The sequence below is a fragment of the Sorex araneus genome, chromosome X (genome assembly GCF_027595985.1).
Source record: "Sorex araneus isolate mSorAra2 chromosome X, mSorAra2.pri, whole genome shotgun sequence".
Taxonomy (NCBI): domain Eukaryota; kingdom Metazoa; phylum Chordata; class Mammalia; order Eulipotyphla; family Soricidae; genus Sorex; species Sorex araneus.
The window spans coordinates 98,552,610-98,576,795 of record NC_073313.1 but is presented as its reverse complement, the minus strand read 5'-3'; the positions used below and the strand labels follow the sequence as shown (position 1 = coordinate 98,576,795).

The 24,186-nt window shown below is 42.4% G+C and overlaps 1 protein-coding gene across 2 annotated transcripts in view; it reads right to left on the bottom strand.

Moving 5' to 3' along the window:
- Positions 1-3,746: 3,746 nt before the first annotated feature.
- The window catches only part of LAMP2 (lysosomal associated membrane protein 2), a 58,235-nt gene continuing 37,795 nt past the window's right edge, over positions 3,747-24,186 (bottom strand). Inside the window, exon 9 of one of the 2 annotated variants that reach the window (XM_055120377.1) lies at positions 3,747-6,277. In XM_055120377.1, the coding sequence (XP_054976352.1) occupies positions 6,135-6,277 (143 nt within the window). In that variant the 3' untranslated portion in view covers positions 3,747-6,134. Of the gene's footprint in view, positions 6,278-9,219; positions 10,612-24,186 lie in introns of those variants that run through there. The other variant, XM_055120378.1, reaches the window with a different exon arrangement.

Genomic DNA, 24,186 nt, shown 5'->3' with positions numbered 1-24,186 from the left:
AGTGGTCCATAAAACAGATGCACACACATAGGTGTGTACATATATAGCATATCAGATGGTGATAAATCACCTCCAAAAACTAAAACAGTTAAAGGGAAGGAGTCAAGGAGTCAAAGGAGTCAAAGGAGTCAAAGAGTACTTCTTGAAGCAATGTTTGGAGAAACCCGCATGGACTGAAAATGTGGTGGGATGCAGACTTTGCAAGCAAGAGGCCTGAGTTCAAACATGGTGCCCAGAGCACCAGAAGAAACAGCAACTGAGCACTGAGCTAGGAGCTTTCCCCAAGCAATGACAGATATTACCCAAACTCCCCTTCACCCAAAGAGTTAGATGAAATTGAGCTGGGGGAAGGGTTTTCAAGGTACAAGATAAAGGGTTGTTGGGGCCAGAGAGAGAGCACAGCAGGCAAGATGTTAGCCTTGCATGCAGCCTAGCTGGGTTCAATTGCCTTGCATGTGGTCAATGTGGGTTTAATCCTCAACATCCCATATGGTCTCCCAAGCTCACCAGGAGTGAATCCTGAATGTAGAGCCAGGAATAACCCCCGAGCATCACCAAGTGCAGCCCCCAAACAATAGAAAGATAAAGGATTGGGATTGGAAATGAGCATTCTGAAAGGCTTTGAGGAGTAACAGGACGGGAGTCTGACTGGAGTAGAAGGCAGGAGAGGGGCAGGAGCACTGCAAATTACAACTGAAAAATGTAATGTGGCTGAGGACTTCTTGAATCCTAGGAACCACAATACGGGGGCTCGGAACCAGCTAGCAAGGATGGTTGAGTGTCCTGATGACCCTGCACTTGAAAGTGGAGGGACAAAGATGGCAGTCATTTGGAGAAAGTACGGAGACAGTTCCATTTAGACAGTTCCATTTAGTCTCTTAACCACACTAATGCACGGTCAAAATGATTCATGGTGCAGAACAGTTGGAGGGCAAAATTATAATGATACATGATCAGAATAACTAGATGAGGCCATTCAGGGAAAAAAGTGACATTCGGGGTAAACATTACTGATGAGGGCTAACTCACATTGGCCTTGGTTTGATCTTTCAAAAGGCAGGTTGCCAAAACATCCGCCCCACCAGTGGGCTGGACCAAACTCAGGTTATTTTAAGAGCACTAAGGAACATTTACTCAGAGGCTGATTACCTATCAGCTAGAAGGGCACAGAAGTCCCAATTTCTATAACCATTTAATGAAAGATGGATGTTGCTCCAAAATCTCTTATTTCTTTGACTCCACAGTTGTGCTGTGGTTTAAGACCAAGGTCTTTTATTTTTATTTATAGGGGGGTGGTGCTGGTTGTAGTATATCCAGTGGTGTTCAGAAGTCATTCCTGGCTTTGTTCAGGGGGACTATATGTGGTATCAGGAATACAAATAGGGGTCAGCAGGATATAAAGGCAAGTGCCTTTAAGCTCTGTTCTATCTCTCTAGCCCCAATTCATGCTCTTTGAAGGCAGAGCATGTGTTCTATGTTGGCTGACACTACCTATGTGACTTTGGTTTAAAGAACTCGAGGGGCAGAGAGATAGTATAAGGGGGTAAGGCACTTACCTTGCATGTGGCCATTGGTTCAGTCTCCAGCACATTTGGTTTCCTGAGCACGAACAGAGGTCAGTCCTGAGTAGAGCCAGGGCTAGTCCCTAATCACTTTGGGTGTGGTGCAACATCGCTCCCACCACACCGCCAAAAGGAACCAACTCAAGCCTCAGTTGCCTCACTGCAAACAGAGTACAAGAGCTTTGGCCTGAGCACTGTAGCACTGTCATCCCGTTGTTCATCGATTTGCTTGAGCGGGCACCAGTAACGTCTCCATTGTGAGATTTGTTGTTACTGTTTTTGGCATATCAAATACGCCATGGGTAGCTTGCTGGGCTCTCTGAGAGGGACGGAGGAATCGAACCCTGGTGGACCGCGTGCAAGACAAACGCCCTACCGGCTGCACTATCGCTCCAGTCTCATATTGTGATTGGCCTGGACTTTTTTTTTTTTGCTTTTTGGGTCACACCCAGCAATGCTCAGGGGTTACTCCTGGCTTTGCACTCAGGAATTGCTCCTGGCAGTGCTTGGGGGACCATATGGGATGACGGGGATCGAACCCGGGTCGCCCGCATGCAAGGCAAACGCCTTACCCATTGTGCTATCGCTCCGGCCCCAAGATTGGCCTGGATTAAATGAAATAACCTGCATATAAACTTGCCTGCTTTGGTTCAATTCGCCACCCTCCCCTCTCCTTTTCCTTCTCAAAACCATGAGATGGGCTCATAGTGCTAAAGTTAACTTTTCTTTATTCCTTTTATTGGTTTGTTAGTTTTCTCTATATACCACATGAGATCATGCAGCATCTGTCTTTCTTCTGGCTTATTTCACAAGCTATGTGGTTGCAAAGAAACTCCTTTCTCATTGCTCACTTCTGATTGAAAATAAAGAACTATCAGCAGCTGTCATTAAATCCAATCTTGTATACTCTTGAAAATAACACAACAGAGCTCTCTCTAGGAATGACTCTTTTTCTTTTGGCGTCACACCTGGCAATGCACAGGGGTTACTCCTGGTTCTGCACTCAGGAATCACCCCTGGCAGTGCTCAGAGGACCATATGGGATCCTGGGAATCGAACCCGGTCGGCCGCGTGTAAGGCAAACGCCCTACCCGCTGTACTATTGCTCCAGCCCCGGAAATGATTTTTTTTCAGTAAAAAATGTTGTCTTAATGAAAGAACAATTTGGGTGGCTGGGCACCACACCTGGCTATCCTCAGGGCTTATTCCTGGTAGTATTCAGGGGATCATATGTGGTGGTGGGGACTGAACAGGGTTGACTGTGTGCAAGGCAAGTACCTTACCTGCTCTACTCTCTCTCTGAACCTCAACATATTTTTTAAAATAACTGAAAGAATCTGTGGGAAATGCATGGCTTGGTAACTGTGACATAAAACTGCCGGAGATTGAACCTACGTTGGCCGTGTGCAAGACAAACATTCAACCCACTGTGCTATAACTCCAGCCCCATCACACACAGTTTTTTTTTAAGCAGGCAGGAGAGATACATTAGGAGGCAAGCTACCTTGCATGCAGCTGACCCCCATTTGATTCCTAGTGGGCACTCTTGAGCACAGAGACAGGAAAAGCCCCTGAGCACTGCTGGGTATGGCTGAAAGCTGCTTCCACCAGGACCCCAGAAATGTAAAGACCCCATCCTAGTAATATAAAGACAAATCAAATCATTTATCCAGGCTTTAAAGGCAGTTCTAGCATTCAGAGTATACAAACTGAACTTTAAGTAGTGCTAAAGTTTATGGTACTGATGTAAAGTTATACACACCACTACCAAATTGCCCCTGATGTTCCACCATTATCCATGCATGGTTTCATCTTCTTTTACAACTGCGTCGTATTCCACTGTGCATATATGCCACTTCTTTATCCAGCATGACGGAGTTTGATTCCACACGGTCTCCAGAGCATCACCAGGTGCAGCCCTGGAGTTCTCCAGTACTGGCAGGGTGGCCAAGGTATCCCCCAACATCACCAGGGCCCAAGAATTACCACACCCTCAGGCTCTTGGATTGAAACAGAGGCTGGGTTGACTGAGTAGCTTGTGAGCCCCCCCCCAGACCTCCTGAGCACCCCTTGGAAGCTCTTCCCAACCACCAAAAACAAATAATCCATAGTAATATGGATGGCATGATCTTTATTATTTTTCCATTGATCTAAAAAAAATCAGACACAGCAGTCAAACAGGAGTACGACTGAAGGCTTTATTTTTTTCAGGTATCAATTGAGTAGATTCAAACTTCTAGGTAGCATTTAGCATCACTTCTTCCATAGGTAATTAAGTGAGAAACAATTATTCAGGTGTTCAGAGTTCTACTGTGCAATGCATTGTTGTACTCACATAAAAATGAAACAGTGAAGAAAGTTCACTGAACATTCAGTTCAAAGATTTTGGGGTTTCCTGCATTTTATTGGAGTTGAAACAGCTTTTGTTAACATTTTTTATTATTTTGTTAACATTTTATATTTTAATCTTAATTCTCCCCAACAATTAAATACAAGTTTGCTAATTGCCTAAGAAAAGAAACATGATGCCTAATGAAGAATTAAGTGTTGTCAACTTGGACATGAACTTTTCGTACTGAATCAATCTGAATTTCCAATTGACCATCATCTCGAAAATATTTCCTGAAGCTAGTATTCTTCCTAGAGGTCTCATTTTGCAAAGCAACCATTGTAAAGGAAGCATTCTCTTTGTACTTAGCAACTAGAGACTTGAATCTGCAAGTCAGAGTTGGAGTTGTGAAGATGGAACTGAGCAAGCTGACTTTTCTTCTCCAGTTTGGAATATAGGCCTTTGAGATACAATATGGATAAAAGAGTAAAGATGGCGATGGACTTTCTTTATGAAACAAAATGTTCTCACTCCACGTATTGACAAAATATTCTGGCACCTGTAAATGGCCACAAACACCATGCAAGCATCTATCTGCTCCAGGCTGAGAGGTAGATGGGGACAGTTAATCCTTGGACTGAATAACAAACTAACTTTATTTAAGGTTTAGGCTCATTTTTTGTTGTTTTGGATGCAAGGAACATTTTTGAAGAGAAGGCAGATCTCTGGAAAGTTTTGTCTTCAGTTACAGAGAGATACATAAAATAGGACACTAAAATAAACATCTACTTTATGATGAGAACAGGTGTGCAAAGCAATCAACCACTCGAGCCTCAGAAAAATAATAAAAGGCCAACTCTAGAGCTTTGCTAATAAAGCAGATGCCTGACTTGAGCTCTCTCTAATACCTCTACCAAAAGCCAGAGCAGGAGCAATCCCTGCAGGGAAATGTCTAATCAAGACTGACATGTTTAGAGACTATCTATCCCTGTCCAGCTCTGGCTAGGCAGCCCTCTGATAGATGACTTTTAGTTTCTAGAGTTAACACTGGATAAAAAATAAATCAACAGATTATATATATGCATATATAAAAAAATCAATGAGGCTCACTGAGTGCATGCTGTGGGGAGGCTCGTGTTCAATCCCCAGCACCACATGGTCCCCTGAGCACTGGGGAGCGACCTCCGAGCACAGAGCCAGGAGTAGCCCTTGAGCACCACCAGGTGTGACCCAAGTCCCTCTCCAAATTATATACACACATGTGTATCAATTATAAACCAGAGATGAAGTTCAGGGCAAAGCATTTGCATTGAATGTGTGAGGCCTTGGGTTTGATCCCTGGTACAGCAAAAAAAGGTCTACATATATATACATATATATAGAGAGAGAGTACATATATATATCTATTAGAATTTAATCATATAGAGAAAGGAGAGAACAGGAGGCACAAAAGTATAGTGGATTTGTGTGTGTGTGCGTGTGTGTGTGTGTGGGTGTGTGTGTGTGTGTTTAGCAGAGGAGGGATTAACTTTGGAACAAGTTAAGGCTCTAAGGAAGAAAAAAAACATTCTAAATCCTAATTTTAAAAAAACCCAGAATTTTTTCTAGTTCAACACTTTAAAACAAAGCCAAATATCTTACTTCATCCTTCAGCATAAATATCAACTGTGAGATAATCAATGTATTTCAAATTCCAAAAGGGGATGGGGAAAAATGTCTTGTTAAAAAAATAGTAGCTACAGCCAGACTTTAGATATTAGACACAGCATCATGCTGCCATTTTTTCTTTTTTTTTTTAAACCAACAGAGAAACACAGACTTAAATCATCCTGATTAGGAGGTGGGAAAGGAAGTCTTATTAGGCACTAAATTTTATGTCTGCCATCAAGAAAAATAAATTTACCAGGTTCTTGGGCTCATTTTCCAAAATGGGTGAAATAAAATCGTGGGTAGGGAGAAATGCTTTCATCGCTGAAGCCAGTGGCTTAACACTATTATTACGAAAAACATGTTTTTCACATAATTCCATATTAACCAAGGGAGAAAAAGAGAGGAAACACATAAGAAACTGATCCTACTAGATTTTTTTCCTTAAAGAAGTGCTCATCACGCTGTATCTACTAGCCGCCTGAGGTTAGTCTGCAAGCCTTAATCGATTGCACAGCATATCCTGGCCTTAGCCAATGGAAACATAATTTCTGATGGCAAAAACAAACCCAAAAAAATGCACCAGTGTAAATTGATTACACAGACTGATAGCCAGTACGACTTTTCCTTCTTCCAATCATATAAGAGATAAACACAACAATTATAAGGAAACCCAAGACTACACCCACAGCAACAGGAATAAGAAAGTTGAGGTCAGAGTCAGCAGAACATTCTTCAGCTGTTAGAAGAGACAGAAAGCAAGGAAAGGAAATTAGTCAGGAGTGCAGTTGAGCAGTGCAAACAGACAACAAACGTGCATTTCGAAAGGGGACGCAGCTTCGTCCTATACGGCACTCCCCCCTCCCTTTCTCATCTCGGGAACCACCCAGACATTGCTAAGCAACCATTCCTCATGATCAATGCCTCTCAAATCACACCCAGTTCCTCAGTGCAAAAAGCCAAAGTTTGGGGGGGGGGGAAGCGGGAAATGTTCCAAAATATAGAATTAGTGCTTTCCTAATATGGGGAGATTTCTGTTTCCTGGTCAAATCCCGCCTCCCGCTCCCCGCCCCCAGGGAAATGTGCTACCAGCTCCACTTGAAACCACTCTCTGCACATCCTCCCCTGCTCCCTTTCGCCCCCGCCACAGCCATCATCACAATACAAACCAGAATTTTCATCAAATGTAATTGATGACCTTAAGATCAAGAAGAAGCAGTCTAAATTTTTTCCACCCAGGCATGAGGGTGACTGTAGGGTTACGTATGATTATTTTTAGCTAAGCAGTGACCTAGAAGAGAAGCCCATCATTCCAACAGGGCGGCAGGTGGGGACAGTGACTGCTGAGATGCTGACTGCGATTGCCGACTTCCCACTGAGTGGCTAAACACCCCAATCAAGGAACTTCAAGTGGGCCCCATTTTTTTTCTCAACTCTAAAAAAGAGCAAGAAACCCCTACAAATCTAGTCTTACTAAGTGTAGCTGCATCTTCCTTAGTGCAGTGCTTGATCGTGGCCGAAGTACAGAACTCGTTGTGCATCCTCCTTAATTTTTATCTTGTTCTATTGGCATTTACTTCTAGTCCCAGGGATATTTTGTAAATCATCATTCTGTTTCTCTCCATAGCTTAATTCATATAAGTCTGATAAGCACGATATCTTTATCCAAGTCACAAAATAGTTCACAAATGTCAAAGGGATGGAATCATGGTTATGACTGTTTAAAAAATTCTATTATTTCATCTGCACTATTTTTATCTAAGAGACATATATTGTCATGTTTTGTACACTATCTTTTAACTCTAGAAAGATTAAATTTAATAAAGCACTCCTAAATATAAGAAAAAAAGGGCAGGATTTGCCCTTCAGGCCATGAAGATACATGTTCATGCTCTTGGACATGTATCTCGCTTGCTGGTCTCTTCTTTGCTTATTTCCACTCTGGAGAAGCCTGTGTTCTTTCTTGAGCATATACTTTGCCTGCTCTCTTTCCCCTCACATCTTTCTAAATAAGGTTCAATATAAATGTTCTTGCTTCCCATAAAAAAACCATTTTTTTAAAATGAAGGATCAGAAGATAGTACAGTTGTTAATGGGGCATGTTTAGCTTTCACCTGACCTGGGTTCAATTTCCTGCACCGCATGGTTCCCAGACTATCAACGGGTGCAGCCCTGGAGTATCCAGGTGATAGGCACAGGGCCTAAGCAGCATTGCATCCTCAGACCCTTGCACTGAACTGCCTGCTGCGTTGGTTGGAAACTGCAGGTGGGACCTCCTGAGCACTGCTGGAGAGATCTCCTCCCCACAAAAGACTAATAATTAATAATAATAACTAATAATTTAGAACTTAAGGCTCAAACACAGTAAGGCATCCAATCCACATCAGGTAGGTAGCAAGCACTCAATTCTCTTATGACATGCATGTGATGCCAGCCAAGGTATCAGTTTCAAAACAGCAAACATGCCAGAGAGATGGTCCAGATAATACAGTGGCTACGGCACCTGTCTTGCATGTGGCTAACCCTGGTTCAATCCCAGGCACCATAAAATATCCCCTGAGCACTGGCAGGAATGATCCCTGAGCACTCAGCCAGGAGTAAACCCTGAAACCACGAGTGGAGCAAAAGCAAAAAAATAAATAAAAAATAACTAAATAGCTAATGAAGACCCAGATAGAAGTGCTTCATTTCTGTAAACACTAATATTCAATACTTTTGAAAATGGAGCCACATTGGTACTATGGGATATTTATTGAAAGGAAAATAAAAAGTAACTTGACCTAGTGACTAGATTAAGTGACTAGTTCACATTAGGGCTATTTTATCAAAATGCTAACATTTTTTTACCCACTAGATACAAAACCTCAGTGAAATGACATCCCTTTTTGTCAAGAAAAGAGGCCTGAGTACCATGTAGGGTCATTTCTAGCATAAGTCCAATGCAATGAAGAAAATGTGTTGTGCCTGATGACTGCCATACCTTGCATTTTACTCGCATTTCAATGTTTCCTTTTCTTGTCCTTTTGTCACTCAGAAAAGAACAAGAACAGTTACTAAGGTTCTGCGTCTATAATATGAATTTCAGCAACCACATGAGCCTTCACAGAACCAATTTACTCTATTTTGCCTTGTGAGATGGAGAGTTGGAACCGAGATGCTGTAATCAGTGAGTCACAGAAATTCTGAACAAGCCAATAGACACAGAATGAGTTAATAAAATAATCACTTCAATGCATATCTTTACGTCCATTTGATTAAGCTTCCTTTTTATCTCTATATGTTCGACGTCTGGGTTGCACTTATAACATGGAGTGTGCATGCTCATGTCATGGGGCTGATTATCATGCTCATGTTTATGTCAACAGCTTCTCTGCACACCCCAGCTCTGTTCCACGCAGCCAGGGCTGCCCTGAAGAAGCCAGAGCCGAGTTGCCAGGCTCTGCAACCTCCCTTCTGAGCTTGCCTCAGCTTACATTTCCTAAGTACCAGCCCAACGACAACACTAAATAGATTTTAATGTCCTAGAGATCAACAGGATAAGGTAGACAAACACAACAATCTGAACTAATTAGTTCACATGATATTTCTATCTTTCAATGCCCATCAGGCCTCCAAAGAGGAAACACAGAGGAAGAAAAACACCCATCGCAGAGAGCAAACACACAAAATGTACACAGACTATGTTGCTGAAAAAGAAACTAACTTTATTTATTTATTTTCTTTTTTTTTTTGCTTTTTGGGTCATACCCGGCAATGCACAGGGGTTACTCCTGGTTTTGCACTCAGAAATTACTCCTAATGGTGCTCAGGGGACCATATGGGATGCTGGGAATCGAACCTGGGTCAGCCGGATAGGTAGGCAATCCAGCCCTACCTGCTGTGCTATCACTCCAGCCCCAGAAACTAACTTTTAAACACTCCAATTTGAAGTTCAGTTTAAAGGCAGCTGTTGCCTCTTGGGTTTGTTTCCTGGTTTTGTTTTCTTTTGTTTATGCCTAGGGAAAAATCATGAACTTGAGGTGCTGACTTCATCCTTAACCTGATCTCAAGGCAATCAGCAAAAGTCACATAACCTCAAAAATACTAATGGCTGAGGACACCAAACTAAAAACCGAGTTTAAGTAGACCTGCTGGGTACTGAATGCCACATCCATATTTATGGAGTACACTATATGTGAAGGCACTGCACGAAGCTTTAATGAGGATAGCTCTTAGTGAAACGAACACTGGCAGTAAAGCAGTATGTATTAATTCCATCATGAGACAAACATATAATTCATCCTTATAAAGGCCATTATAAGTGTTATATAAATTATAATTTGGCCAGTTTCTTAAGATATGACTGAAAATATTGCAAACTGATATGGGTTGGTTTGGAGGGGAGGTACACCCAGAAGTTCTTGAGGGTCATCCCCGGCAATGCTGGGGAAGGTGGATAATGGGACGCTGGTGATGGAGCCAGGGTTCCTGCACGCAAAGCCTGCATTCTAGCCCTGTGAACCACCTCCATGCCCCCTGGTGTTCTTTGTGATAAGTTTGTCTTCAGGATCAGGAAATTTTTTTTTGGCTTTTTGGGTCACACCCGGCGATCCACAGGGGTTACTCCTAGTTCATGCACTCAGGAATTACTCCTGGCGGTGCTTGGGGGACCATACAGGATGCTGGGAATCAAACCCGGGTCAGCCGCATGCAAGGCCCTCCCCGCTGTGCTATTGCTCCAGCCCCCAGGGTCAGGAAATATTTTTAAAAAATTAAACATATGAAAGCTAAACATTTTTATTTCTAAAGATGTATCTACCCAAAGTAGAACTGATCGAAGAATTCAAGTTTCCACATATCAATCTTAAGGAGCCATGTGTTTCAAAACAGGCAAGAAAAATCTTCGGTGTCGGCACGTATTTGTATGTAAGCAATTAGGAGTGTGGATCAGATTCTAAAAATGCTCATATCCAGAGTGATGGTGCCTAAGAGCAATCAAGTAAGCAAGCAACACTAGGCTAAGCACTCCTGCCAAAACTGCTGCCACCGCTATGACCACAAGGAAGTTGTCATCATCTGCATTGCAGTCTTGAGCTAGATGTGGAGAAAGGACAATTGAGAACAAAAACAGTGACACAATTTCATATCCATACATATTAAGGTTTTGTTTGGGGGCCATACCTGATGGTATTCAGAACTTAAACCTGCCTCTGTGCTGAGGGGTCACTCCAAGTGGGACACTAGGGACCTAGAGGATGCTGGGGGTTGAACGTGGGCATGCTGTATGCAAGGCAAGCACCTTCCCCACTGTACTATCCCTCCAGTCTCTGTATATTTTGTTTTGTTTTGTTTTGTTTTGGGGGGGGTCTCACACTCAGTGGTGCTCAGGGCGTACTCCTGGTTCTATGCTCAGTCTGGCAAGATTTGGGGAACCAAATGGGATGCTGGAGATCAAACCCAGGTAGACTGCATGCAAGGCAAGAACCCTGCCTGCTGTATTATCTATCTCTTTGGCCTTGTATATTTTAAGTTAAAACAAGTATACTTCCAACACATACATATCTTTTACACCTAGTCCTGGAATTCATGACTAGCAAATCACACGCTCCACAGAAGCAATCTTCCAAATAATGAAATCATGTATTTTTAAATACCCCTACCAAAGGCAGGGGTGATTTTGGGATAAAATTAAGTTTGGGATAAAAGGACTGAAAATGATCCTGTACTTCACTGTCAGAAAGAAGTACAACAGGATATAAAAACAACCCAATGGTCTAAGATCAGATGACTGAATAAAGAAAACAATGGAATATATGGAATTCTACTCAGCTATAAGACAAAATGAAATCATGCAATTTGTTTCTATGAGAATGGATCTGGACAGTATCATGCTGCATGAAGTCAGTCAGGAAAAGAGGGACAGATACAGAATGATCTCTGTCGTATGTGGGATATAAAGAAACACAGTAAGGGAATAACAAATGGCCAGAAACAGACCTGACCTTAACATCAGTGTAGATAGGGTTAGGGGATAGGATGAGAGGGGGGGACAATCCGGTGGACGGTGTCATGTTAGAATGTTGTATTATGAACAGTGCTATAAATCACAGTGCAAGAGATATCTGTATATACATATGAATAGGAGTATTTTTCACAAAAACAGAAGCAAATGGGCAAATATAATCAGACTTTCTGTGATGAACAGGCCGTGACTTTCAGATGCTCAACAGTGTTGTTGCAGAAGGCAGTGCCAGGAACACCACCAACTTAAGTATTACTGACCTGAATCAAAGGAACCATCAAAGCTGACAATCAATCAACAGAGGGGCTGGAGTGATATTATAGTGAGCAGGTAGGGTGTTTACCTTGCATATGACCTACACGTGTTTGATCCCTGGAAACCAAGGGTTTCCGAAGCCCTACCAGGAATGATGCCTGAGTGCATAGCCAGGAATAAGCTCTTTTAGTGGCAGCCCAAGAACCAAAATCCAAAAACAAACAAATGAGCAAAGTCAACAAAGAGCCACGTCTGGGGTCACTTAACAGTGGGCAAAAACAGAAGTTGGCTCTAATTGCATTAAGTGTTTGCTTTAAGTTCAGTTTATTGAGAACTACAAAGAAAGGGCCAGCTCGGCCCAAGAGATAGTACAGTGGTTAGGGCACTCGCCTTGCACACAGCTGACCCAGGTTTGATCCCTTGAGCCCCACAAGGAGTGATTCCTGAGTACAGAGCCAGGAGTAAGATTGAGCACAGCTAGTTGTGCCCCCCTCACCCCTTGAAAATTGGTGAACCAGAAATCTACTACAGGGGTTAAGGTACTCGCCTGTGTGAGGCTGACCCTGGTTTGATCCCTGGCACTATATGGTCTCCCAAGCACTGCTGGCATGGACCTGCAGGCCACCCCAAGCACTGCATATCCAGGTCTTCACATGAATGGGTTGCCCAACAATTAGCAGGAAGCAGTCAGTCCTGCTCTCCACACCACCACCACCTCCTCCAAACCCTGGGCCTGAGCACTGTTTAGGAGCACCCATGCCAGGAAATTAGAATGAGAAAACTTGAAACTTTCCTTCAGAGGAAATACAAGCAGGTTTGCATAACTAGAGCAAAGGATCAAGAGACACGCTAAGCTAGAAAAGAGGTCGGGAAGGGCCTTAGGATCAGTTCACAAAAGCATTGTAGATGCTAGGTAGTTTAGCGTTAGATTCACAGCCAAAGAAGGTGTAAGTTTCAATAGGTCGATATAGGAAAGTGGCAGGCTACAAGATCAACACCCAAAAGTCCATGGCTTTCTTATATACAAATAATGAAAGAGGAGAAAGAGACATTTAAAAAAATTTCATTCACAATAGTACCTCAGAAAATCAAGTACCCTGGAATCAGCTTAACCAAAGAGGTGAAGGACCTATACAAGGAAAATTACAAAACACTAATTCAAGAAATAAAAATGGACACTAGAAAATGGAGACACATCCTCTGCTCATGGATAGGGAGAATTAACATTATCAAAATGGTAATACTGCCCAAAGCACTATACAAATTTAATGCAGTACCTATCAGGATACCCATGACATTTTTCAAAGAAATAGACAAAACACTCCTGAAATTCATATGGAACAATAAACTTCCACGAATACCTAAAGCAATGCTTGGGATAAAGAAGATGGGTGGCATCACCTTCCCCAACTTCAAACTCTACTACAAAGCAGTAGTAATTAAAACAGCATGGTATTGGGCTAGAAACAGACCTGCAGACCAATGGAACAGAGTTGAATATCCTGTCACAGACCCCCAATGATGGCCATTTAATCTTTGATAAAGGAACAAGAAATGTGAAGTGGAACGAGGAAGGTCTCTTCAACAAGTGGTGCTGGAAAACTGGATAGCTACCTTCAAAAATGTGAACTCTGAACTCTGTCTAATGCCAGGCACAAAAGTCAGATGAATGTGGATTAAAGTCCTCAATATAGACACAAATCTATAAGGTACATAGAGGAAAATGTAGGCAGACCTCTCCATGACATTGAAGCTAAAAGCATCTTTAAAGATGAATCAGCACTGAACATGCAAGTGGAAGCAAACATAAACAAATGGGACGACATCAAACTAAGAAGCTTCTGCATTTCAAAAGAAACAGTGACCAAAATACAGAAAGCGCCCACAGAATTGGAAAGAATATTTACCCAATATCCATCTGATAAGAGATTAATATCCAGGATATACAAAACACTAGTACAAGGAATAATGTTAATTCTCTCTATCCACGAGCAGGGGATGTGTCTCCATTTCCTAGTGTCCTCTTTTATTTCTTAAATTAGTGTTTTGTAATTTTCCTTGTATAGGTCCTTCACCTCTTTGGTTAAGCTGATTCCAAGGTACTTGTACAAGGAAAACTCCTCCAACCCGGGGCTGGAGCAATAGCACAGCGGGTAGGGCGTTTGCCTTGCACGCGGCCGACCCGAGTTCGATTCCCAGCATCCCATATGGTTCCCTGAGCACCGCCAGGAGTAATTCCTGAGTGCATGAGCCAGGAGTAACCCCTGTGCATCGCCGGATGTGACCCAAAAAGAAAAAAAAATCCTCCAACCCCATCAAAAAATGGGGAGAAGAAATGAACAAAAGTTTCCTCAAAAAAGAAATACAGGGGCTGGAGAGATAGCACAGCGGGTAGGGCATTTGCCTTGCACGCGGTCGACCCGGGTTCAAATCCCAGCATCCCATATGGTCCCCTGAGCACCGCCAGGGGTAATTCCTGAGTGCAGAGCTAGGAGTAACCCCTGTGCATCGCCAGGTGTGACCCAAAAAAGCAAAAAAAAAAAAAAAAAAGAAATACAAATGGCCAAAAGGCATATGAAAGAATGCTCCACATCGCTAGTCATCAGGGAGATGCAAATCAAAACAACAATGAGATATCATCTCTCACACCACAGAGACTGGTACACATTCAAAAGAACAAAAGCAACCAGTGCTGACATGGATGTGGGGGAAAAGGGACACTCTCACTGTTATTGGGAATGCCGACTGGTCCAGTCTTTCTGGAAAACAATATAGACATTCCTTCAAAAACTAGAAATTGAGCTTCCATATGACCCCGCAATACCAGTTCTGGGAATATATCCAGAGGATGCAAAAAGGGACAGTAGAAATGACATCTGTACCTATATGTTCATTGCAGCACTGTTCACCATAGCCAAAATCTGGAAACAACCCAAGTGGCCTAGAACAGATGACTGGTTAAAGAAACTTTGGTACATCTACACAATGGAATAGTATGCAGCTGTTAGGCGAGATGAAGTCATGAAATTTGTTTGTAAATGGATAGACACGGAGAGTAACATGCTAAGTGAAATGAGTCAGAAAGAGAGGGACAGACATAGAAGGACTGCGCTCATTTGTGTATAGAAGAAGATTACATGAGGCTGACACCAAAGGATAGTAGATACAAGGGCCAGGAGGATTGCCCCATGGCTGGAAGACTGCTTCATGAGTGGAGAGGAGAAGGCAGATGGGATAAGAAGGGATCACTAAGAAAATGATGGCTGGAGGAATCAGTCGGAATGGGAGATATGTGCCCAAAGTAGGTAACAGACCAAACATGATGACCTCTCAGTGTCTGTGTTGCAAGCCATAATGCCCAAAAGCAGAGAGAGTATGGGGAATACTGTCTGCCTTGGAGGCAGGAGGGTGGGAAAGGGGGGGTATACCGAAGATATTGGTGGTGGGGAATGTGAACTGGTGGGAGCGATCATTGTATGATTATAACCCAAACATGAAAGCTTATAACTATCTCACAGTGATTCAATAAAAATTTTTTAAAAGTCCAAGTTTCTAAGGAGAGAGCTCAGAGGATTGGAGTACATGCTTTGTATATCGAAGCCCTGGGTGAACCAAGGCACTGCATGGTCCCCTGAGTAGGACCGGGCGCAAGCCTCAGTCTGTAGGAACCTTCTAGCACCACCATATGTGGCCCCACCCTCCTCCCCCCAAAAGTACAGCAGGATTTCAATAGTGTTTCAAAAGTTATGTCAGATGCAAGACTGGAAGAACTATTAGGAGATGCCTCAATTGCTAGAGTCCAGATGATCAGTAATACAGTCTTACAGTGGTCAACAAAATGCTAAACAGAAGGGACAGACTAGTAACCCTATCAGGACGCAGAATTGACCAATTCATGTGGCGGTGTGGTAGAAGTTAACAGTATAGTTTCCAATTCCACATAAGTAATTATGCAGATGCTTACTAGCGCCATTTATCGTCAGAAATACAGAAGGAAGAATGCATGCATTTCAGGCTTATTTAGTTATATTAAGGTAGAATTGTAGAGGGAGTGTGGAGCAGAAAATTGCAGAAAAAAAAGAATATTCAGTCTAGGATCTGCTGTTTAAAGTGCTTGTTCCAACCAAATGCAATGGACAAGAATTTGTTTCATTTTTCGATGCGAGGATTCAAATGCAATACCTCACATATACAAACAAGTTTTTGCCACAGAGCCACACCCCAGCGCTGCCATAAACAAGGATTTGTCCCCATGGAAATGCAATAAAGAGGGCAAGGGAAAACCCTTGGGAACAGCAAAGGTGCAGGAAGAATGTAGGTAAAAATAAAGTACCATACTGGGGAAGAAATTTAATGGGCTAAGGAACATGGTCCAGGAGCAACACCCCAAGCTCTCAGGTGTAGCCCCAACAAAACTGGGTTAGAAACATGGTCATAGAAACTAAGGCAGTTTCCTTGCATATAGCTGATGCCTGTTTTATCTCCAGTGCCACATAGGGTCCTCTGAGCAATATCTGGGGTCACTCCATAGCAGAGAACCAGGAACATTCCCTGAGCAACAGGGCCCAAACCTGCCCAGCCACCACCACCAAAAAGAGAAAAAAACAACCCAAACAGGCCAGGAATGTGGTTCAGTGGTAGAACAGGTATCTTGCACGTGTGAAGCCCAGGGTTTGATCCCTGGCACCACTTAATAATGGTACCACAGAAGCTAAGGAAGGAAACAGTTTAACCAAGTTTGGGAGAATAGCAGAAAGTGTTTAAGAAACCAAGAAATGTCCATTGAATCCTCCAATCAGGAGCGTCTGGGGGGGTATGTGTCACATTCTGCAGGTTTACAACCACAATGGGGGTTGGAGGGATAGCACAGCGGGTAGGGCGTTTGCCCTGCACGCAGCCAACCCTGGTTCTATTACCAGCATCCCATATGGTCCCCTGAGCACCACCAGGGGTAATCCCTGAGTGCAAAGCCAGGAGTGACCCCTCTACATCGCTGGGTGTGACTCAAAAAGCAAAAACAAAACGAAACAAAAAACCACAATGGGGGGAGAGGGAGGGAGGGGGCGGGGGGAGGGTGACAGAGAGGGGGACAGAGAGGGGGAGAAAGAGAGAGAGAAGTGCCTGCCATAGAGGCAAGCTGGGGGTGGAAATTGGGGATGCCAGAACTGGGGAATGTACACTGGTGGAGGGATGGGTGTTGGAACATATATGACTGAAACCTAAGCATGAACAGCTTTGTAAGGGACTATCTCACAGTGATTAAAAAAATTTGTTTTAAGTTTAAAAATCTGCGGCTTATGAGTGACTGGGAAGTGATTGGTTAGGAGATAAAAACTTGAGCTCAGAGGGCAGGAGATAGTAACATGGGTAAGGTGCCTGCTTTGCATGCAACTGACCCAGGTTCAATTCCCAGGAGTAATCCCTGAGCACAGACCCAGGAGTAAGCTCTGAGCATAGACAAGTTGGCCCAAACCCACCCCTACCCCGGAAAAAAAACATACAAACTTGTGATAAAAGATGTACACTACATAGGGGGGAGGGGAGCACTTAGAAGGGAATATTGGGTTGAGAAAGAATATTAGTATATGCTTATCAGATGAGGGAACGAGCCATGAACATTGATGAGCCATCTGCATTATCAGCATTAATAGATTCAAGATGGTAAATGGTAAACGGCTTTCTAGATCAGAGAAATAGGAATGCAGATGCATTGACCAGGACAAGAAAATCTACTTTATCTGGAGAGGAGCAAGGAGATTCACTTGCAGAGCGGCAAGAAAGCACTAACTGCTCGGCATCCTCTTTTGTTTTCCATTCCCTGGCCTCTTTTTGCCCTAGTTCTCCTCCCTTGCAATCTTCCAGGGATGGATAAATCAGATAATTAAGCTTATTAGAATTGTGTCAAAAAAAGAATGAATAGGCTGCAAGGCAATTCTGATTGTACTTGCAATTAAGAAATGTGCCAGGTTTTTTGCTGGCCTCTGGGGCATTAACTGGGAACAAGATGCAATCCTGAGAGTGGACTTTATGACATCGACTTTGGCTGCAAGCTCAATGATCTTTCAGACTTGCTTCTTGTTCTGTTAAAAACCCAGATAGCTGATGGTGCCAGATGTGACTTGTGAATATATGGTGGGCCCAGTTCTTCCCCGTCTATCTCCCAAATTACTACCCAGCATAGAAAGCAGCAGGTGACATGTGCCATAAAGTATTAGGCCTTGAACTGACTATGTGTTTTTTAATCATTAATTTCTTCTTCTGGCAACAGATTCATAGTCCTCTCTTTCCCAAATTTGGTATTTGACCTAGTACTGAAATGACTTTCATAAATACTGCCAATAAGGCTTTCATGTAAGACAAATATTCCCAGAGTAGATCAAAAAGGCAATTCCGCTAATACCAAGATCTTTCCAGATGCTGTCACTTACTTAAAATGCTCTCAATTAGTATGTGAAGTACTAATGCATAATAACTATTGATTCTATGAATTGAAGCTTTAAAAATTCTTTAGGCAACAGAAATAAATTCTAGTAAAACAGTTATTTTCATAGATGATACCCTGAAGAAAAAATTCCATCAGTAAGTCATCTTAACCTAATCTACTGCCTAATAATGTACACTTGAAATCACACTGAAAACATTTCTGGGGAAAGGAAAATTGTATTTGTGGAAGTGCTTAAAGTAGCATGGCTATTGAAATTTTCTTAATTTTTAAAATTATTTATTTTTTCCTTTTTGGGTCACATCCGGCAATGCACAGGGGTTACTCCTGGCTCATGCACTCAGGAATTACTCCTGGCGGTGCTGAGGGGACCATACGGGATGCTGGGAATCAAACCTGGGTTGGCCACATGCAAGTCAAACACCCTACCCACTGTGCTATCGCGCCAGCCCCGAAATTTTCTTAATTTTTTTATAGGGGTTAAGCTCACCGGTGCTAAAGGCCCAGGCAGTCATGCAGGGCATGTGTCTACCCCTTAAGCCATTATCTATGGGCCTGCTAATGAAATTTTAACTGGTTTCATGAATTTGTAAAAAACAGTTCTAGGGACCTGAGAATAGTATATGAGTAAGGCACATGCCTTGTTTGCCGTTATAGCCAACACAGGTTCAATGCCTAACACTATCTGGTTTCCAAAATATCACAAAATAACAGCATTGGAGGCCTTCAGCACTACAGGGGTGGCTGAGTGGCACACCCTCGGGCCCTTGCAGTGAACCACCAACCCATTTGGCAGAGAATCACCAGTGGGACCCAGGACCTCCTGAGCACTGCTTAGGAGTCCTATTCCCAGTACAACTAATACTCAATGTTCTGTTCAGAAAAAATATTCAAAAACAAATTCAGTGAGTTGGGCAGCTAAGGACATACGTTTGAAAGGATATATACTTAAAATTTCTTGAGAAAAATCAGCACTAAGAATTATATGAGGGGGGTGCTGGTGTGATAGCACAGTGAGTAGGGCATCTGCCTCGCACGAGGCCAACCCGGGTTTGATTCCCAGCATCCCATATGGTCCCCTGAGCACTACCAGGGGTAATTCCTGAGTGCAAAGCCAGGAGTAACCCCTGTGCATCGCCGGGTGTGATCCAAAAAAGAAAAAAAATTATATGGGGGGCTGGACCGATAGCACTGCAGGTAGGGCATTTACCTTGCACGTGGTCAACCTGGGTTGGATTCCTTGCATCCAATATGGTCCCCCAAGCACTGCCAAGAGTAATTCCTGAGTGCATGAGCTAGCAGTAACCTCTGTGCATCTTTGGGTGTGACCCAAAATAAAAAAAGAAAGGATCATATGATGGGGAGGCGACAAGATAGTATAGCAGGTAGGGCATGTGCAGGTAGGGTTGATTCCCAGCATCCTATCTTGTCCTGCAAGCACTGCCAGGAGTGATTCCTAAGTACAGAGCCAGGAGTGATCCCCAAGCACTGCTGGGTGTGACCCAAAAACCAAAATAACTAAGAATAACTTTTCGGTGCCAGAGTGATAGTACAGGATGTAGGGTGTTTGCTTTGCATGTGGCTGACCCAGGCTCAATTACCAGCATCCCATATGGTCCCCGAGCACTACTAGGAGTTAGCCCTGGGTACTGCTGGGTGTGACCAAAAAACAATAACTAAAAGAATCCTATTTGGGAGTCAGAGAGACAATCGAGCAAGATAAGACGCTGCCTTACATGCAGCTCACCCTGGTTAGATCTGTACCAAATGATGCTCCCTGAGCACCACCAGGACTGATCCTTGAGCACAGAACCTAGGATTAGCCCTGAGTACCACTGGGTGTGCACCCCAAAATGAAAAAAATGTATCGGGGAAGAGGGTTTAAAGGGCTAGACCCAACGCTGATTTGATGCTCCACCCCCCAAAAATATCACATTCCTTTGCGACATTTAATTTCATATCAATAAACTGAAGTACATCACATGAATTTAAAGATACTTGAAGCTACTCAAGTATATGCTAATACCTGGTACATTAACTAACCAAACATGTCTATACTAGTTTTCAAAAGCAAGATGAACTCAAGACAATATTTCCTAAAGAAATACAGAAAAAATGGTGGGAAAAACCCCAAAACTTAACCTTTTAGTCTTGTGATAAAATTCCTCTAACACTAGAAAAACAGTGGTGGAAAGTGGATACTCTGGTGGAGGATGTGATGCTAAAATGTTGTATGCATGAAATCTTATCATGAACAGTACTGCAAATTACAATGCCTCTGATAAAATTGAGAAAATAACCTCATGAGTAAGAATAAAAGCAGGGGGGCTGGAGCTATAGCACAGCCAGTAGGCAGTTTGCTTTGCATGCAGCCGACCCAGGTTCAATTCCCAGCATCCGGTATGGTTCCCTGAGCACCACCAGGAGTGATTCCTGAGTGCAGAGCCAGGTGTGACCCAAAAAGAAAAAAAAAGAATAAAAGTAGGGGTCAAAGAGATAGTACAGCAGATAGGGTGCTTGCCTTGCATGTTGGACCTGGGTTTGGCCTTCAGCATCCCATATGGTCCCCTGAGCATCACCAGAAGTTAATTCTTGAGTGCATAGCCAGGAATTAGCCCTGAGCACTGTCACGCATGCAATCCTCCAAAAAAAAAATAAAAGTTTGGCAAAAAAAAAGAAGAAAAATCTAAGAAACTTTGGAGGCTGGATAGCAGGATGTGTTCAGGAGCTTGTGTTGTACTTGGTCAGCCCTGGTTAAACCCCCAGCACCACCTATCCCCTGGGCATTGCTGGGAGTAACCCTGGAGCACAGACTTGAGAGTAGCCCCCAAGCTCCACTCGATGTGACTCCAACATGCAAATAACACCAAAAAATGCAAGAAAGTTTAGTTGGAACACACTTTGCAAACTATGTGCCTGGCCATAGGGATGGCTCAAGGGACTGAATGCATGCTTGGCAGGCAGGAGGCCCGGGTTCCATTCCTCCAACTGGGGAGTGACCAGATCACTGCCGGTTGTCACCCCAAAACGTGCACATCAAAATTCAAGTGTGCGTTTGATACTTTAGGACAGGTGGCTTATCTTACACTCCGTCAAACCCAATTCAAATCCCCAGCACCAACCGCACCGATCTCCCATGCACCACCAGGGGTCACTCCTGAGCAGAGGCAGGAATAGCCCCTAAGCATTGCAGGGTGTGGCCCCAGAAACAAAAAAATAAATCACTAAACTAATAATAATAAAGTGGCTGGGAAATTAACCTGGAAAGTTCAAAGACTTTTCAGATGAGCTAAGAATATATCAGCAAGATCTATCTATGAGCCTTCTCTATCTTTAAGAGTCATTTACAAATATTACGGAAGTAATTAAGCCAAATTCTAAGCATTTCTAAAAGGATTTCCTTCGGGAAGAAATAGTCATTCTGTAGTAAACAAACTCTTGACTTGAACCAATGGGAAAAAATGTAAGCAAATTTCCTTAAGAAAAGAATCTTTATTGTTTATTTTAGAAGCAGTATGTTGAGCAAATGGACAGGCAAATATTTGAGAGATACATAAACTAGTGGTTTAAACATTTGAGGAAAAAAACACAAGTAGTATCTACATGGACCAGTTTTTTCTTTAATACAAATGCTAAAACACGAAAAACATCCAGAACCAAATAGATTGTTAGACCATCATGGTGCAAACCCAGAAAAACAACAAAATTACAGAAGGTACAAAGAATATGTGACTACAGGAAATAATCGTGTAAATAACAGCATATAAACTGGCCCATGTAAAATACAAAAATATCCAATGAAGTCTATATTTTCTATAAAACCGTGCTTAATAGAGGTATTTTAATATGAATCAGGTATAGAATCTAAATGTAGAAATTTTTAAAAACATTAACAGCGTTAAGCCAGTGCCACCCATTTGTGCTTCCAATTTAAATTTTTTCCAAAAAAGCTGCTTTGTTTTGACTCTGGAGAAATAATCTACAGTCCGATTGCTTAAAAGCTTTCTCTAAAGGTTAACAAATCTGAGACTAATTCACTATTTAAATTTTTTAAAAATTATTTTAGAAAGGAGGTTTCTGTTTTGTCTGTAAAAGGTGTTTGAAGCTGTCAGTACATGGCTTTAAGAGAGGGGCTAGGTAATCAGAAATTCAGTTCTGAGGCAGTTAAGGTGGGGCTTTTTATTTTTTGGCTTTTGCATTCACACCTGCCGATGCTCAAAGGTTACTTCTAGCTCTGCACTCAGAAATTACTCCTGGCAGTGCTCGAAAGACCATATGGAATGCCAGGGATCAAACGTAGGTTGGCCGTGTCCAAGGCAAATTGCCCTACCCGCTGTACTATCACTCGGCCCCGAGACAGTTAAGTTTTGAACTACTTAAAACAGCCAATTAAAGTGGGCAAAAACAGCATTCAAATATAAGCTGAAAGATTTACTTATAACTGTACATATGCTAAATGGCCATGGTCTCTGTCTCTCTCTATCTCTGTGTGTGTGAGAGAGAGAAGTTAGACAAACAAATTCTTTCAACAAAATTTTGGAACCTAGATACCTCCTTATCTTCCAATAAACAGGGGTAGAGGTTGGGTGCGCGTGCACACACACACAACACACACACAAACACAGAAACCTTCTATAGATGGCTCCATTTGAATAAATCTTTAATATTTGGGGAGCCATCCCCACACAAAAAAAGAGCCTTCTCAGAAACATGAAATCCTTACTGTGTTGACTCAAGCCAAAGTGGTTTGCTCACTCATATAAACATTTGGAGGTATAGAGCAAATGGACAATTGCCGCATTTCCCCAGAGCACAAGACTGAACCCAAAAAGTCCATGAATTAATAATGATCTCCCATAATGAACAATGACAATGTAAGTTTTGATTAGCAAAGAACCATTTAAATGTGAAAGCCAAATTAGTAAATGTTGGAGCAATCAATGTAACTTGAAAACAAGGAACATGCTTTAATGGACTAAGAGAAGATCAAAACCTTTGAGTTAGGTGCAAGTTACTTTCTAAGTGTAAGTACGTTCTGGGTTCTAGGACATACTTGTCTCTTTTTTAAAGAAAATAAAACTTCCACCAAAGATCTTGGAAGGCTAAAGAGAAATAAATCTACATTGATTTGAGCACTGCATGTAAAGCGCAACTTATGGGTACAAAGGACTAATGCCCTAAACTGGTATAGCATAGCAATGATCTCTAAAACACCCATTATATGAATTGAAATGCCCCGTAGGAGAAAGTTTTCTATCTTGCAATATTTCTTTCTTTGTTTTGTGAATCATACCCGGTGGTGTTCAGGGCTTACTCGTGGCTCTGAGCTTGGGATCCTTCATGGAGGGGCTCGGGATGCTGGCAATCAGACCAAAGTAGGCCATGGGCAAGGCAAAGGCCCTACCCACTGCATTATTTCTCTGGCCTAAGGGTGTCTTAAAATTCAAAAGACTGAAATATCCAGTTGGTTTTTGGAGGAAAAAATATTAAAAAATAAAACTTAACACCTACTCTAAAATTCAAGAAGCTTTTGTATCTTTTGTCATAATAGCCACATTCAAAGACATGCGTCTTCAAAAAGGCATTAGGAAAAATCATCCATGGCTAAGAAGATCCTAATGCCAGACTCTTTTCAGATCTTTATCTCTCATAGGTCAAATATGCAGCAATGCCAAAGCAGCCAGTTTCACCTGCAAACAAAATCACCCCAAAAATGCAAAAGGAGCAAGTACAAATCCAATGTAGAATATGTTGTCACAATTCAACAACATGCAGGAAAAAACGATCTCTGTTTAAAAACTGGTTTTCCTAACTTGATTTCTGGTCAGAAGATCTAAAGTGAAAATACTAAAATACTAATTGGAGACAATAAAATAGATCCTCTAATTCAAGTGATTTTGCACATGCCTTTTGCTGAAGGAATAGTTGTAAATACCTTTAGTGAGGTAAA